This window comes from Schistocerca serialis, chromosome 2 (genome assembly GCF_023864345.2).
Source record: "Schistocerca serialis cubense isolate TAMUIC-IGC-003099 chromosome 2, iqSchSeri2.2, whole genome shotgun sequence".
Classification (NCBI taxonomy): domain Eukaryota; kingdom Metazoa; phylum Arthropoda; class Insecta; order Orthoptera; family Acrididae; genus Schistocerca; species Schistocerca serialis.
Window position 1 is genome coordinate 891,662,107 of NC_064639.1, and position 15,532 is coordinate 891,677,638.

The window sequence follows — 15,532 nt, forward strand, 5'->3', positions numbered from 1 at the left end:
TACTTCATATCTAAGAATTCATCTGATGAGTTGAAGGGGTTGTCATTCGTGCAACGTGTCACTTTTAACTTAAGTTTTCTTTACACAAAATAATTAATTAAATTTTTTATCTTATTTTCTTTTATTATTTAGTTATTTATTTACAGGTACTACTTCATATCTAAGAATTCATCTGATGAGTTGAAGGGGTTGTCATTCAGAAATTCTTTTAATTTGATTTTAAATGTTGGTTGGCTATCTGTCAGACTTTTAATACTATTTGGCAAATGACCAAAGATTTTTGTGGCAGCATAATTCACCCCTTTCTGTGCCAGAGTGAGATTTAATCCAGAATAGTGAAGTTCTAGTGTTGTAGCTATACAGTACACTGTTATTTTTGAATTGGGATTGGTTATTAATGACAAATTTCATAAGAGGATATATGTATTGCGAAGGTACGGTGAATATCCCGAGTTCCTTAAATAAATGTCTGCAAGGTGATCTTGGGAGGGCTTCAGCTATTATTCTGGTTACACACTTTAGTGCAATGAATACTTTCTCTCTTAATAATGAATTGCCCCAAATTATGATGCCATATGAAAGCAGTGAATGAAAATAGGCATAGTAGGCTAATTTACTGATATATTTATCATCAAAATTTGCAATAGACCTAACAGCGTAAGTAGCTGAACCTAACCATTTCAGCAGATCATTGATGTGTTTTTCCAATTCAGTTTCTCATCAATGCAAATTTCTAGTTGATGTAATGGATGACAACTTCCTCAAAATGTAGAAAAATGTTAGTTAATGCAGAAGAGTGGGAAAAACAATCCAATAATTTTGGAATACGGCATTTGTGGTGTACTGCTTGCTGTTTCATACAGTCATATTCATTAAATATCTGCACATTACCTTGCAAAGCAGTGTGAAATGGAAAGGCAGGTAAGGATGGTAGAAGGGAAGGTGAATGGTTGACTTAAGTTTGTCATAAGAATTTTAGGGAAGTGTGGTTCATCTGTAGAGGAGACTGCATGCATGCGGTGGTTTGGTAGGTCTGGTAAAAAGCAAGAAAAAAAGTTTTATTTATTTATATATTTTTTTAAGCGGCTCACCTTAATTTCTATGTAGTCACCTTTGAGGGATATACATCTGGTCCAGTGAACCTCAACCTTTTTCATCCCATCTGAAAAACAGTTTGTGTAAAACCTTGCAAAATACTATTTGAATGCAGCTATCACTTCCTCATTTAATGAAAATGTCATCCCAATAAGCCAAAGTTTCAAGTTAGGTAACAGAAAGAAATAACTTGGGTCTAAATCTGGTGAATATGATGGGTGAGGAAATAATTCAAAACCCAGCTCATGCACTGACATCATTATCACTGATGTGTGGTATGGTGCATTATCCTGGTGAAAGAGCACTTTTTCACATGCCGAGCTAGGTTTTTTCTCAGCCAATGCAGATTTCAGACATTCCAACAATGAAGCATAATAGGGTCCAGTTATGGTTCTGCCTTTTTCCAAGTAATCTATGAGGTTTATTCCTTGGAACTTTCAAAAACAGTGACTGTCACATTACCAGCTGACAGAATGGTCTTTGCCTTCTTTGATGCACTTTCATCAGCTTTTGTCCATTGTTCAGACTGCCATTTTGACTCCAATGTGTAATAATGTATCCAAGTTTCATCATCTGTCACAAATCAGTGCAAAATGTCTTGTTGATTGTGATTAAACTTTGCCAGACACTGTTGAAATGTGTTGCTGGATGCACTTTTGGTCATTGTAAGCGATAGTGGCCCCCACCTATCTTAGAGCTTCTTCGTAGCCATTTCTCTGTGCAGGATATTATGCTCTCCCTCAATTGAGATGCCTACAGTCCTGCAATCTCACAAACTTTTTATCAAGAATATGGGAAAAGATAGATTGCTGCTTACCATAAAGAAGACACATTAAATTGCAGGCAGGCACTGTTAAAAGACACTTACACAGAGCTTTCGGCCACAGCCTTCATCAATAAAAGAGAAACTATTCATACACACGAGCAAGCACACCTCACGCACACATGAATGCCAACTCCAGGAGCTCAGGCCAGAATACTAACTTTTATTCAGCGGTCTTGCATTACCATGTTATGGATTTTGTCAATGGTTTCTTTTGTGGTGACCTCCAATGGACAACTGGAGGATGCTTCACCTTTGGTACTTGTCTGACCAAGTTTAAATTCATTTATCCAAAGGTAAATGGTCTTCAATGATGGTGCAGACTCCATGTCAACTTCATCCAGTTCTGTTTTGACTTGTGTGACAGTCCAATCATTCAAATGAAAATGTTTAATAACAGCACAAAACTCCATTTTCTCCATTTTCGATCGCCAGACGACTCACTGACCAATTCAGATGGCTGTCAGCAATGAACTGTACACTGTACATTTTTGAAATCCTTTATACAAATCTGGGAATAATCATGATTAAGCTTGCCAACTATGAAGGTGCAACAGAAATGTTCCATTCCTTCGTGGAAATTTATCAGACGTATCAAACCTCCCTCATAGAACATTAGTGCAACCCATTCTTGAGTATTACTCGAGTGTTTGGGATCTCCACCAGGTTGGATTAAAGGAAGACATAAAAGCCGTTCATAGGTGCGCTAGTAGGTTTGTTGTTGGTAGCTTCAGTCGGGACGCAAGTATTATGTAGATGCTACGTGAACTCTAGGGGAATCCCTGAGGGAAGACAACATTCTTTTGGAGAACTAACACTTGAAACTGACTGCAAAACAATTATACTGCAGCCAACTATATTTCAGATAAGGACCATAAAGATAAGAGGAGTTAGGGCTGATATTGAGATGTGTAGGCAGTTATTTTCCTTTGCTCTATTTGTGAATGGAACAGAAAAGCAAGCTAGTAGTAGTGGTACAAAATACCCTCCACCACACACCATAAATGGTTTGCAGGATATTTGTGTAGATGTACATTAGATGTGCCTACTTAGGTTTAAAAAATTCTAGAAAGTCTGCCATTTATAACAAACTCATTGGAATAGCCATTTACCGCAAGCTCTACATAAATACTCCTGCTTGATTCTTTCACTCTATAGCAAATTGTGCATTGTTTTGAAACCTCTTGGCAGATGAAAACTTTGTGTCAGACTGGGTCCTGCACACAGTTTTGATCTTCCAGCAGGTTTTAGCTTTGTAAATATTTGTAAAGTAGCATGTTCTTGTTGCATTGCTGGGGTGTTAGTTACCTAGATACATTTTGCATTTTTCCTATGTATGACAGGTGGCTTCAGTGTATGTGCTGGCATGGTACACAGTTCTTGTCCTAATTTTTTACATGATTAAAATGACACTTACACTCTTTTTTTCCCCTATCCTGATGGTGTATTTGCTTTCTCTAATTTGGCTACAGGATAAAAGATGCAGTTCCATTATTTGAAATTTATTGAAAGTTCACAGTTCTGATGCAATCGTACACCAAACCTCAACTCACCCGCATCCACAAAACCAAGCAGCACTCCAGCACATTTTTACAAATATTGGATACCTAGGTAATGATACTAAAAAACTGAACAATAAATTTACAACAAATAGAAACATTTGTAGTTCTGTGAGCCAAGGCAAGGACCTGCTGCTGTAATCATGTTACTTTCCGTAACCCAGTGGTGCAACATTTTGCCACACCCTCCATCTAGGTGTCACAACATGACTGTCCAGCTAATGACCGGTGCAGTTCCCATGGCACCGGTTACTGTGGCAAACTTGAGGCAACCAATCAGCAACAAGACTGCCCTGTCACATGCAAGTGCTGGGTATCTGGCCAGGCTAGGCACGGATTCAGTTAGTCATTGAGATGGTGTCTACTGCAGTGTGGGGTTCCACTGTGAGGCTATCATGGCTGTACCACCGTCTTGGCAGGTTCACCTGCCTGGGGTTCCAGTCCTATCACTAATGGGCCAAGGCTTAAACTTAGGCCCTCTCAGCCACTGAACCACTAGGTGTGTGGTAATGCTAGGTGCCACCAGCCAGACTGAGTTTTGGGGTTCACACCCAGATGGCTCCACTGCCACACGCTGGGGCTATCCACCAGCCAGCCTTGTCTGTGTCTTAGCCTATCTGAGCTGCCTTGCCTACAGCTGAGCCAGCACAATCAGCCAACAAATGCATGTGTTGCCAAGGTGCCTCACTGATGAGGTGAGCCAGACTTAGCAATTGCTTGCTACACCTTGTCCCTGTGTCATGCCATATGGTCCTTTGATTCAGTACCCACCACTCAGTGCCTATAGGCACGGGTCCTCTATAATGAACTTCTGCAAAGTAAATAAAGGTCTCAGGGGTGTTCGAGTTGCAAGAGCCCCATCCTGTCACCTGTCTCCACCAGAGAGCCTCAATGCCCATACACAGTAAACACAGGGAGGAAGGAAAAGAACAAAAAATTGTAGGCAGGAGACTAACAGCGCTGCTGCATACAGACAAGGAAACAGAAACCAAGGAAGTAAACAGTTCTTCCTTCATAACTATTACAGCTAACATGATGATCTTGTTTATTGATTACTTGAACATCAGTGAACATGTAACATGGATCAGAGTTTGGAAAGGAAAAGAAACTGGCAATTTCAATGAAAATATGTGCCAAAATTTCATACATGAAGTGGAAATACATCTTTCAACCTGTGACCACTTGGAAGGAAGCACTGGCATCAAGGCAAGAAAATTATTTGGTTGATGCATAAGTTAATAGCGTTTTTCCATAAGTGTTTAATAAACACAACAGTTACACATAATAGAGACTTTAGTCATCAGTAATAAATTCTCTTTCACTACTTACAATACTCTTCCAATGCTGGGGTAACTTTTCGATTCTCCGACTGTAGAAATGACATGCCTTTGAGGCGAGGAACTCTTCAAGCCATGTTTGGAGTGCATTTTCATAGGGAAAGAAAGTTCCTTGAAGGTTGTTGAATGGAGAGCCGAAAAGGTGAAAATCTGAGGGCAAAAGAACAGGTGAATAAGATGGATGTGGAATGAATTCCCACACCAGCTATTGTGATAGTGGTTTTTGTCAGTCTAGAAGAATGTGGGGAGGCATTATCATGGAGTGCAGTCTTCGGTCATTTTTCGTAGATTGCATCTACAAGACATCTCAGTAGTTGACGATAAATGTCAGTAGTGATGGTTACACTTTGAGGAAGCAGTTTGTAGTGCACCACACCAGTGCTGCTCCTGCAGTCTTCGGTCATTTTTCGTAGATTGCATCTACAAGACATCTCAGTAGTTGACGATAAATGTCAGTAGTGATGGTTACACTTTGAGGAAGCAGTTTGTAGTGCACCACACCAGTGCTGCTCCACCACATGCATAATATTATTGGTTTATTAATACTTTCGGGTTTTTGTATCGGGAATTGGTGCTTTTTTTGGGCTAACCATTCCTTTCTTATCCTTATGTTAGCATAAAGCACCATTTCTTGTCATCAGTAATGACACAGGATAGGAATACTCAGTGTTGTTTATGAGCCAGTTGATGATGAGCATGCAGAGACCTCATAGGGCCACCCATAAATTTTTTTGGATATGGCTTAGAGCTTGCAGTACCCATACAACTGATTTTTGAACCTTCCCCATTAGGTGCAAATTAGTGCAATGGAGGCATGATCACAGTTCATCACATTTACCAGTTCTCAAGTACACTGATGTCTATCATTGTGGGTTAAGAGTTTAAATGATCTTCATCAACAAATGGTCATCCTGAATGCGGAGAGTCACTAATGTCAGAACGATCCTCCTTAAAATGAGAAAGCCATTTTCTGGTCATGCTCTGTCCAATGACATTATCCCCATACTCAGCACAAATGTTTCTTGGTGCCTGTGCTGCTGTTAACCCCTCTGTTCAACTAAAACAGGAGAATATGTCAGAATGTTCATATTTCTCTACTTGGCTTCCATTTTCTAGTGTCCAAAGCTCCACTAGCTATTTCCAGGTTACAAAATGACAATATGTAAACTCAGATAGCAACAGTGAACTACAAATAAAAAATGGCAGTCAGTAAATAAACCCATAACAACAAAAATACCAACATGCAAAACAAAACTGCTACAGACTAATGCACCAATTTAATATAACAGTATGTACTATTTTATTTGTGTAAAATGTTAGGTCAAACAGAACTGTACACTATTTCATAGCATCCATTGAAGACACAATGCCTTTTGTGGAAATGATTAAACATACGTCATAAATAAACACCATTATTGCAGAAAGATGAGGTGTTTTATGAAAGACTGCTATCTGTGGCGAACCTGAGAATTTTTCAGATGTTTATAATTATAACACTTGATGAAAAGGGATGTGTAAGATACTGGAAGTATTTTAACTCAGTTAATTTCAGTGAAGCATAAATACTTTTAACTTACACTAATTTGTGTAATTTTATTTTATTTTATTTCATCTGTTCAAACAAACAAAAATAATACATCACTTGCTACATTAATAAATTCTTGAATCGCAAATTAATATGCATTGTTTGAAAACTGTAGTGTTCTGATACATATTAAATCATTTTACATATAAATTCAAGTGAGGAAGTTTTTTACCAATGCAGAAGATGAAGATTTTTTGGTTAAATGCAGGTAACCACTAATAATACTTCATTTGTTGGTTAATCTTGTCTAAGATGCTTTCCTCATGAAATTACAAACTGTGTTGTTTATTTATGTCTAGGTGATGACCTGAAGCAGATGCAGCTCTCAAAAACATCATCACATTCATTAAAAATTCAGTTTTAGCTCCTAAATGCATTGGATGTTAACAGAAAAATAAAATATTGTGTCTACACTTGAAAAAATATCCCTAACCAATTACTCTCATTACTTACTATGTATGTATCTCATTTATCCCTTGAACTACTCAAACATTTAAAGAAATCTTGAAATTAATATGCAGTTTTATCTCTGATCTTAAGTCATTTGTGATGGTCTATAGGATATTTACTTGCCACTCAGTATTGCCATGAGGTTCACCTACTAATGTGTCTCACTACAGAAGTTTGTAACTTTTCATCACTGTTGTTTCATGTACACACAAATCAGCTTTTGCTGTTTTTCAGTTCACTTGTATTGTTTTCACACTTGTCAGTGGAATTTATCAGTAATGTTGTCTGTTTACTCACCTTGTACAATCGCAGATGAATTTTTTGTGTTGGGAATGAAGCTGTAATGCTTTGAAACGTATATGTAAAACAAGTGTATAGCTGTGTGGTTAAATTTCATATCCATATACAATAACATCATATTTAAATTAGTAGCACTACCGCTATTAATAGCTTCTCCTACTTTGTTTTTGTTACTGTAGTTGGAAGAAAATGCTCAAAACTCTGACATGAATCCAATGAAATCATCAAATGTCTTTGTGATAGAGATTGAATTTTGACTCTGCATCATAAAGAATGCCGATTTGAAACTTCCTGGCAGATTAAAACTATATACTGGATTGAGACTCAAATCCAGAGAACTTTGTCTTTCATGGACAGGCGTTCTACCGACTGAGCTATCCTAGGGTGACTCAAGATCCATCCTCAGAGCGTTACTTCTGCCAACACCTCTTTGGAATCAAGGTTAAGAGGTATGACAGAGTGAAGTTTTGAGGGCATAGTTTCAATCTGCCAAGAAGTTTCAAATTTTGTGGATAAACTATAGTTGAGTCAGCATAAGTTGTTCCCTGTCAGTTGCAGTGGACTGTGCACAACAACTTTGTGGGCTTACCTCGACCAATAACGTTAGCGAATTTGTAACCATCTCTATGGCAAAATGTCATTGTTGACACAGCTGTGTACAGTGCTACTGTTTTTGCCTGCAGCTGTTAGTGCTCCACATTTGAAAACTGTTAACAGTGTATGTGCTGCCAGGAATGTTCTTATATGCACAAAATTCAGGCTGTTGCAAAAATTGGCAAATTACAATTCTGTATTATAACTTCGCAGAAAACCTTTCATAAGAATTAAACACTGTAACAGTAGCAAAATTAGTTTCTAAGTGCTATTGAAGTCACAGCTAGAATCTTTCAATTAAACAACAATGGGTGAATTGGGAAGTTTCATGTTGTGGGCTTCCTCAATTTGGTGGGAAGTCTTCTACATGTATATACCCTTTGTTTTATATTTCTAACTTGTCCTTCCCCTTCATGTAGTTTGTGCTATCTAAATGTGTTTCTGTGTTGTTCTTGCTAGTCAAAGTTTAGCTCATTCTTCCACAAATCAAAGTGTTTGAATGTCCCATTGTAAGACATTTATTGGAAATCTTATTAGTGTTATAAAAGGAGGTTTATATGATGATTTTGCACCTTGCAAATCCATGCCTACTTCATTGATAAGAACACTTTTGTCATATTTAGAGTAGACTGTAGAAAATATTTTACTGAGTAATGTTTCAGTATCAGTTAAGTCTCAGTCCCACATATTTTGGAAGGCTAATATGCAAAGAGCACCACCTCATTTAGAACTCCCATAGGATATTTCTTTGTAGCATTTTTTTTTTTTACTATTCTGGATCTCAATTCTGACTTTTTAGATACAGGTTGAATTTGATGCTGTCTCAGTGTGCACCACTCACACACACACACACACACACACACACACACACACACACACACACAGAGAGAGAGAGAGAGAGAGAGAGAGAAGAGAGAGAGAGAGAGAGAGAGAGAGAGAGAGAGAGAGAGTTTGTATGAGGTATGATGATGATATTTACTGCAGCTATCTTCAAATCCATGGAGCAGACCATGTACTGAGATGTTATTACTTCTTTAATTAAAAAAATCCTATCCCTACTTTGACATGTGAATCTGTCCTTTTTCCTATGACATATAATAATATTATGAAAGGGATGGATTTATACTCACCATATAGAAAAGACATTGAGTTGCAGAGGGCACAGTGAAAAGACTACTATACATTAAGCTTTTGGCTCAAAGGCCTTCTTCTGAAGTTGGAAACACACATACATTCACAAAAGCACAACTCGCACACATATGACTACCATCTCTGGCTGCTGTGGCTGAACTATGGTCTACAACTATGCCTGATAGGAGCATCAATATGGCATGCATGGAGGAGAGTAAGGAGGAGACGCAGGTAGGGATGGTGAGGGGTAGCAAGATAAGGGTTGGGGAAAGATGCTGTGTTGCCTGTGGGAGTGGCAGAGACATGTTGGAGACAGAATAGTGCTGCTAGGTGCAGCTCCCCCCCCCCTCCCTCCCCCCTCCTTCCCTCCCAAACCCCAGACTGCACCTTGCAGCACTATGCTGTCACAACCCATCAGCTTTGCCCAACCCTTAAATTGCTACCTCTCACTGTCCCTGCCTGTGGCTCCTCCTTACTCTCCACCACAAATGCCATATTGCTGCATAGTTGCAGTCTACAGTGGCTGGAACCACTGGTTGTGTGTGTGTGGCTTGTGCTTATGTGAATGTGTGCATGTTTTCTACTTCAGAAGAAAGCCTTTTGGCTGAAAGCTTAAATTTACAGCAATCTTTCACTTGTGCCTCTCTGCGACTCAGCGTATGCTCTATATGGTGAATGGTGATCTATCCTTTTCATAATATTGTTGTTATCCCATCCTGGATTTTTCCTTGACTGATGTTACTTCATTCCAAAAACACACACCGCTTTCTAGAACAGACCTGCATGTTAATGCTCGTCAGAATAATGAACAGTTTCTCTATAAAGGTTTATATGTGGTCAAATTATCCAACTGATCAACTACTTTAATATGAAAATGGGAAATTAAGGGTGGAATACAGACAAAGGCACTAAAGACAACTGCTCACCATATAGTGAAGGCATTGGGCAGTTTGTATATGCATAAACAAGAACTTGAACATTTAAACTGGATTGAGTTTATTAATGAAGGAGACCATGGAAGAGATGAGTGACAGATGGGACAGATGGGGCTAAGTCTAGTAAGAGGGAAGGACAGTGGGGGAAAATGTTTAGAATATGGTTGCAAAGGAAGGTTACCACTGTGGCATATTGGGCGACAGCTAGCTGGGGTTAGAGGTGGGGTGGGATAGGATAGAATATAGGTACAGAGGGTGAGTGAATGCCGAGAAAACAGTGAAATGGAGAGCCATAGAGCTATAAGCCAATGTAATATATGAGAGTATAGCAAGAAAAGTAATAAATTGTGAGTGGGGGTTGGAGGGGAGGCTGGAATATGGGCAGAGGTGGAAGTAGAACAGGGTCTGCCAGTGATGCCTGAGGTCGTGCTGATTACAGGACTGAATGGTGTGTTCAGGCAGAATTCCCTTCTTCAGTTTAGAGGAAAGGTGTGCTGTGCACTGCATCTTCATGTTATTTGCAAAAAAGCAAAAACATAATCTGGAAAAAAACTGTACAGTGTTAGTTTGTATAATAAGCTGCTATTTTTATTGCTGGATATCATAAATTTGTTGTCTTGTTGCAGACTGAGGAAGTCTGAAGAAGCAGAAAACCTCATAAGAAGATGTGATAATTTATTTGAATCTCTTGATTCATTTGAAGATTATATTTTCACTAATTGGATGACCACCGTTCCTAACATCTGTGCAGAAAATCTAAATAAAACCATATTAACAAGAAAGAAGGGTTTTACTCTGAACTTAAACTTCAGTGAAGAAGTAAGTGTTACAAGTAGGGATTTATATTAATGATACACACCCACCTTCTTCACTCCTTGCCACTTCAGTAAGTAATAGATATATTTGATTTGTTGCCCCAAATTCAAATCAGTTGTGTCCATTTGCTAAAATTTACATTTCAGTTGGTCTTCATTACTGAAGGACTGTTGAGCCTTTCACTGAAAAGAATTTTTTTCTCCAATTGCAACTTTCTCAAGCACATGAAGAACTTATTTTAAAAATGAATTAGTTGGTTATTTACATGTTCCATAGATCATATGAATCATTCTTCTACCAGTGTTATGTGGAATGAGTCAGTTTTATTGTTAACATTAATGAACATATTATTTTTCAGTAGTCTTACTCACACAACTATTAAACACACCTGTGTTTAAATAACAATTCGTCCATGGATGAGGAAGAGTTGCACAGAAGAAGTGATTTTAGGTTAGATTTAAAACTTGCTTTGCTTCCTGTAAGACATTTTATGTTATTGGGAAATAATGAAAAAAATTATTGCTGCATATTGAATTGCTTTCTGAGTCAGTGACAGCTTCATTAGTGGGTAATAAATCAGATTTTTTTTCCACTAGTGTTGTAGGTATGTGCACTGCTATTCTTCTGAAATTGTGATGGATTATTTATGAATATATGTGTGAGGATGTGGAGCCTAAATGCCTCCTTGAAGAGGTACCTACGTGATGATCACAGATGAAGACCACATATTATTGTTACTGTTCGCTGTTGTGCAATCAGTACTTTCTTTTTATTTGAGAGTTACCCCAGAAAATTATTCCATAAACATTATTGAGTGTAAATGTGCAAAATGTCTTAGGAGGTTGATTTGTTTGTTTCCAACATTAGCAGTTATTGTTTGCAATGCTAGGAATTAGACAGAGAGCAAAAGCAACTGAACCAAATTGTTTACCAGCTCAGTAATACGCTTCTTCCAAGTTTCATCAATATGTACACCAAAAAACTTGGAGCATTTTACCCTTTTACTAACTTCAGCTCATGTCCTACATCAGTTCTTGGTATGACTCTTCTTTGTTGCACAGAACTCAATATACCATTGCATGTTTCCTAAAAATTTAGAGAGAGAGTGTTTTCAGAGAACCATGTAATAATTGTTTGAAAAACATCAATAACTATCTCTTTTGTTTCTTTCTCTCTAATGAGATTTATTACAACATTAATAATGTCTTCAAAAAGTACCAGTTCTGCTGGATTAATGTTACATGGAAGGTCATTCACATTTATAAGGAATAGGAGTGGACCCAAAATTGAACCCTATGGTACTCCCTTCATGATTTCTCCCCAGTCAATAAAATTTTCTACTTCTGGTTAAGCTGTTCATGCTCACTTACTTTTAAATGTATTAGTATTCTTGAATCAGTGGCTGTAGTTATTTCTGATGGTTGTTTGTCATTGTTTTCACAAGCTACAGAATCGTGAAGAGAACAACTCTTAACATAAAAGACTGTTCGTTGAGACAAGGCATATTTGTTAGAAATTGATGATGATTTTCATTAATATTTCAGCTTGTAATACTTCTCCGAGAAGTGAGATACTTAAAGATGCTGGGGAAAGATGGGATCCCTGAGGAGGCCATCAACCTGCATCAGAGGGATGAAACATTTAGACAGTGGATATTCAGCCTGAATGCTTGCATTAACTCGTAAGTAATGAAACCAGTTTAAATGAAGGTCGCTAGTGTTCAGAATTCTAAATCAATAATGTAGTTTTTGCTGTACCAAAACTTATATAGAAACGTACTGTAATACCAGAAGTATGCAACATATACCTGTTGAGAAATAATAGCGTGTCAGTTAAATATTAATAATTAGACTAGCTTTCAATCCCTTGCTCTTTTCTAGTACAAGAACACATATTCACATGTGCAACCATACACACATCCAAACACACGCACCAGCAGTTGCTGGTGTGTGCATTTGGATGTCTGTGCGGTTGCTCATGTGAATGTGGGTTCTTCTACTAGAGAAAGAGCAAGAGCTTAAAAGCTAGTATAAATACTGTTTTCTGCTATGTGTTTCTGTATGCCACACATCAGTCAGCTATAGCAGAGGTTCTCAAACTTTTTCCATTGCACTCTCATCTACAACATAAATCATTTTGTCCCCCAACCCCCTCCCCCATTTTTCTTTCCTTCCGTGGCACTTCTCATACTTGACACAAATGCAGCCTATGATACCTATTTACTTTTGTCTAATTGTTACAATAGTGTCCTTTGATCACATCATAGTTAAACTCTTTTTTTCAAAAAATGATCATATATAAGTATAATTAAAAGGGGGTGAAAATTAACAATTACAGCTAGTTTATAAATAACCATGTATGTATGTGCAATTAATGGAACTGAGGAAATGTGTGTATTTCACTACATATTCTTTTACAAATTAGTTCACAAATCAGTTCTCATGCCATAATCTCCACACAACCCCAATCCTCCCATCACCCCAAGAAGCAGCTACAAAGGAGAGTCCCCTTCATGACCCAGTACCACCCCAGACTGGAACAACTAAACCACATCCTTTGTCAGGGCTTTGATTATCTATCATCATGCCCTGAAATGAGGGACATACTACCCAAGATCGTTCCCTCCCATCCTAAAGTGGTGTTCTATCGCATACCCGACCTCCACAATGTCCTAGTCCATCCTTGTGCCACACTCAATACCAACTCCTTATGACTGGGATCATATACCTGTGGAAGACCCAGGTGTAAGACCTGCCCAATCCATCCACCCAGTGCTCCCTATCCCAATCCTGTCAGAGGCTTGTCCTACCCCATCAGAGGGCAGGCCACCTGTGAAAGCAGCAATGTTAATACCAGATCTGTGCAATCACTGAACAGCTTGTTATATTGATATGACTACCAACCAGCTGTCCATTAGAATGAAGGGTCACCACCAAATTGTGGCCAAGAGCAAAAGTGGACCACTCTGTGCCACAACCTGCAGCTGAACATAACATGCTTGATTTCAACGGCTGCTTCACAACTCGAGCCATATGGATCCACCTGTCCACGTCCAGTTTCTCTAAACTGTGCAGATGGGACTTATCCTTACAACACATTCTCTGCAAGCAAAATTATCCTGGCCTAGTCTCCCCACACCCTCCACCCAATAGTCTCCGCCCTCTTTGTCCTATCACCTAGTCCCATTTCGTGTCCACTACCCTCATTGTTCATTGCTCTTTGCCAGTGCACCCAGCAGTCTTTTTCCCTTCTCCTCTCTGTTCCACTTCCCGTCACCCCTCCCCCTCCTTTTCTCACGGCCTCCCGACACTGCACCTGGGACCCTTATCCTGCCACCACCTAGTCCCTGCATGCTCCACAAGCCACTGCTATTCTCTCTCCGTACACTGCTATCCTTTCCTCTTGCCTGCCCCATTGCAGATTGCTGCTTTTATTAAATGTGACAGTTGCATTCTGGCTTCTGTGAGTTATGTGTGCGGCAGGTGTGCTCGTTTGTGTGAAAGTGTGTGTGTGTGTGTGTGTGTGTGTGTGTGTGTGTGTGTGAGAGAGAGAGAGAGAGAGTGAGAGAGAGAGAGAGTGAGAGAGAGAGAGAGAGAGAGAGAGAGAGAGAGTTTGATGATAAAACAATAGTCAACATTTAAATGCCAGTTTAAAAACTGTTATATTCAAACTGATCATCCAGAAAGGAAATAATCAAGAGTAAAAATGCCCAAGATTCAATATTTGGAAATTTTCTGACATTTCCAAATTTAGTGTGATGTTTGTTCTTGAATTTGTGAAGAAATCAGATCAAATCTTTGTTGCATCTTTGAAATAGCAACTCGCAGACCCTCTTTCAATTGCAGTCAAGACCAGTGTTTTGTCTTGATAATGTCATTTTTTTAGAAAATGGTGACTCAGACAAGTAAGTTGATGTGAAGGGTAATAACACATCCACTGTCCATCTTGCTAAATTGGGATATTCATTCCAAGTCTGCACCCAAAAATTTTCAAGAGACTTCAATTTAAATTCATTTCAAAGTGTTCTGTCACTTGAGAGGTCTATTAGCTCACTTGAGAGGTCTATTAGTTCTTTGTGTTCTGCTGTTAACAAATGGTCTGTAATGATCATATTGAAGTGATTGTGGATCCAGTCATTCTCAGATGAAGGTTTTGGAAATTTATCGTCAAATTGTTGATGAAGGTGTTCGAGTTGCACTGTGACAATCTACTAATTTTACCTACATCCAGGCTGTTTTCCTTCATGAAATCATCCAGATGAGCAGATATCTCGCATTACTCTTCTCCATCTGGGTATTCTAAAGTTCAGTTTTTCTCTGAGACTCAAGCTCTTACTTGCTTAGAAAGAAGATATTACTGTTTCCGCATGGAACTGATTTATGAGGATCAATCAGTCTCTCAAAAACATCAGCCCATTGGTACGACATTAAAGGCCATTTTTCATCTAGAAATGGAGCTGTGAGTGTGTGAAATCTGTTCAACAGGAACACATAAAGTTCATCCTTCAACTCCACAACACAATGAGGAACTAGCTAACACGAGACAACCAATGTACTTGTGTGCAGTAGAAGTGAATCATGAGTAAAACTCATCCCCTTGAAAGAAGGCTACTGTTTAAAGCTCTTGGTTTCACAAAATTTGCACCACTAATTGCATCGTTCAGCACTTCATTGACTTCCTGTTGTACTACTCGAGAGGCCAATGCCTTCCTATGCATCATGCAAAGTGTGAATTGTACTGAAGGAGAAACAGCCATGAGCCCCATTTTAGTTTCAGTAAGTGCTGCCATCCCATCGTACATATACCAAGTCAATTTGTCCATATCAGATTATTGTCAACAAAAAAGGAATTCACAAGGAAGAAAATATCTTCACGTATAGTGTCCCTTCCAGAGCTCTGTCTTCAAG

The 15,532-nt window shown here is 38.7% G+C and overlaps 1 protein-coding gene across 1 annotated transcript in view; it reads left to right on the forward strand.

The window, feature by feature from the left end:
* The window catches only part of LOC126456501 (dynein beta chain, ciliary-like), a 186,722-nt gene that overhangs the window by 138,722 nt on the left and 32,468 nt on the right, over positions 1-15,532 (forward strand). The window contains exons 13-14 of the mRNA XM_050092251.1: positions 10,436-10,628; positions 12,170-12,306. Coding sequence (XP_049948208.1) covers positions 10,436-10,628; positions 12,170-12,306 — 330 coding nt within the window. The remainder of the gene's footprint in view (positions 1-10,435; positions 10,629-12,169; positions 12,307-15,532) is intronic.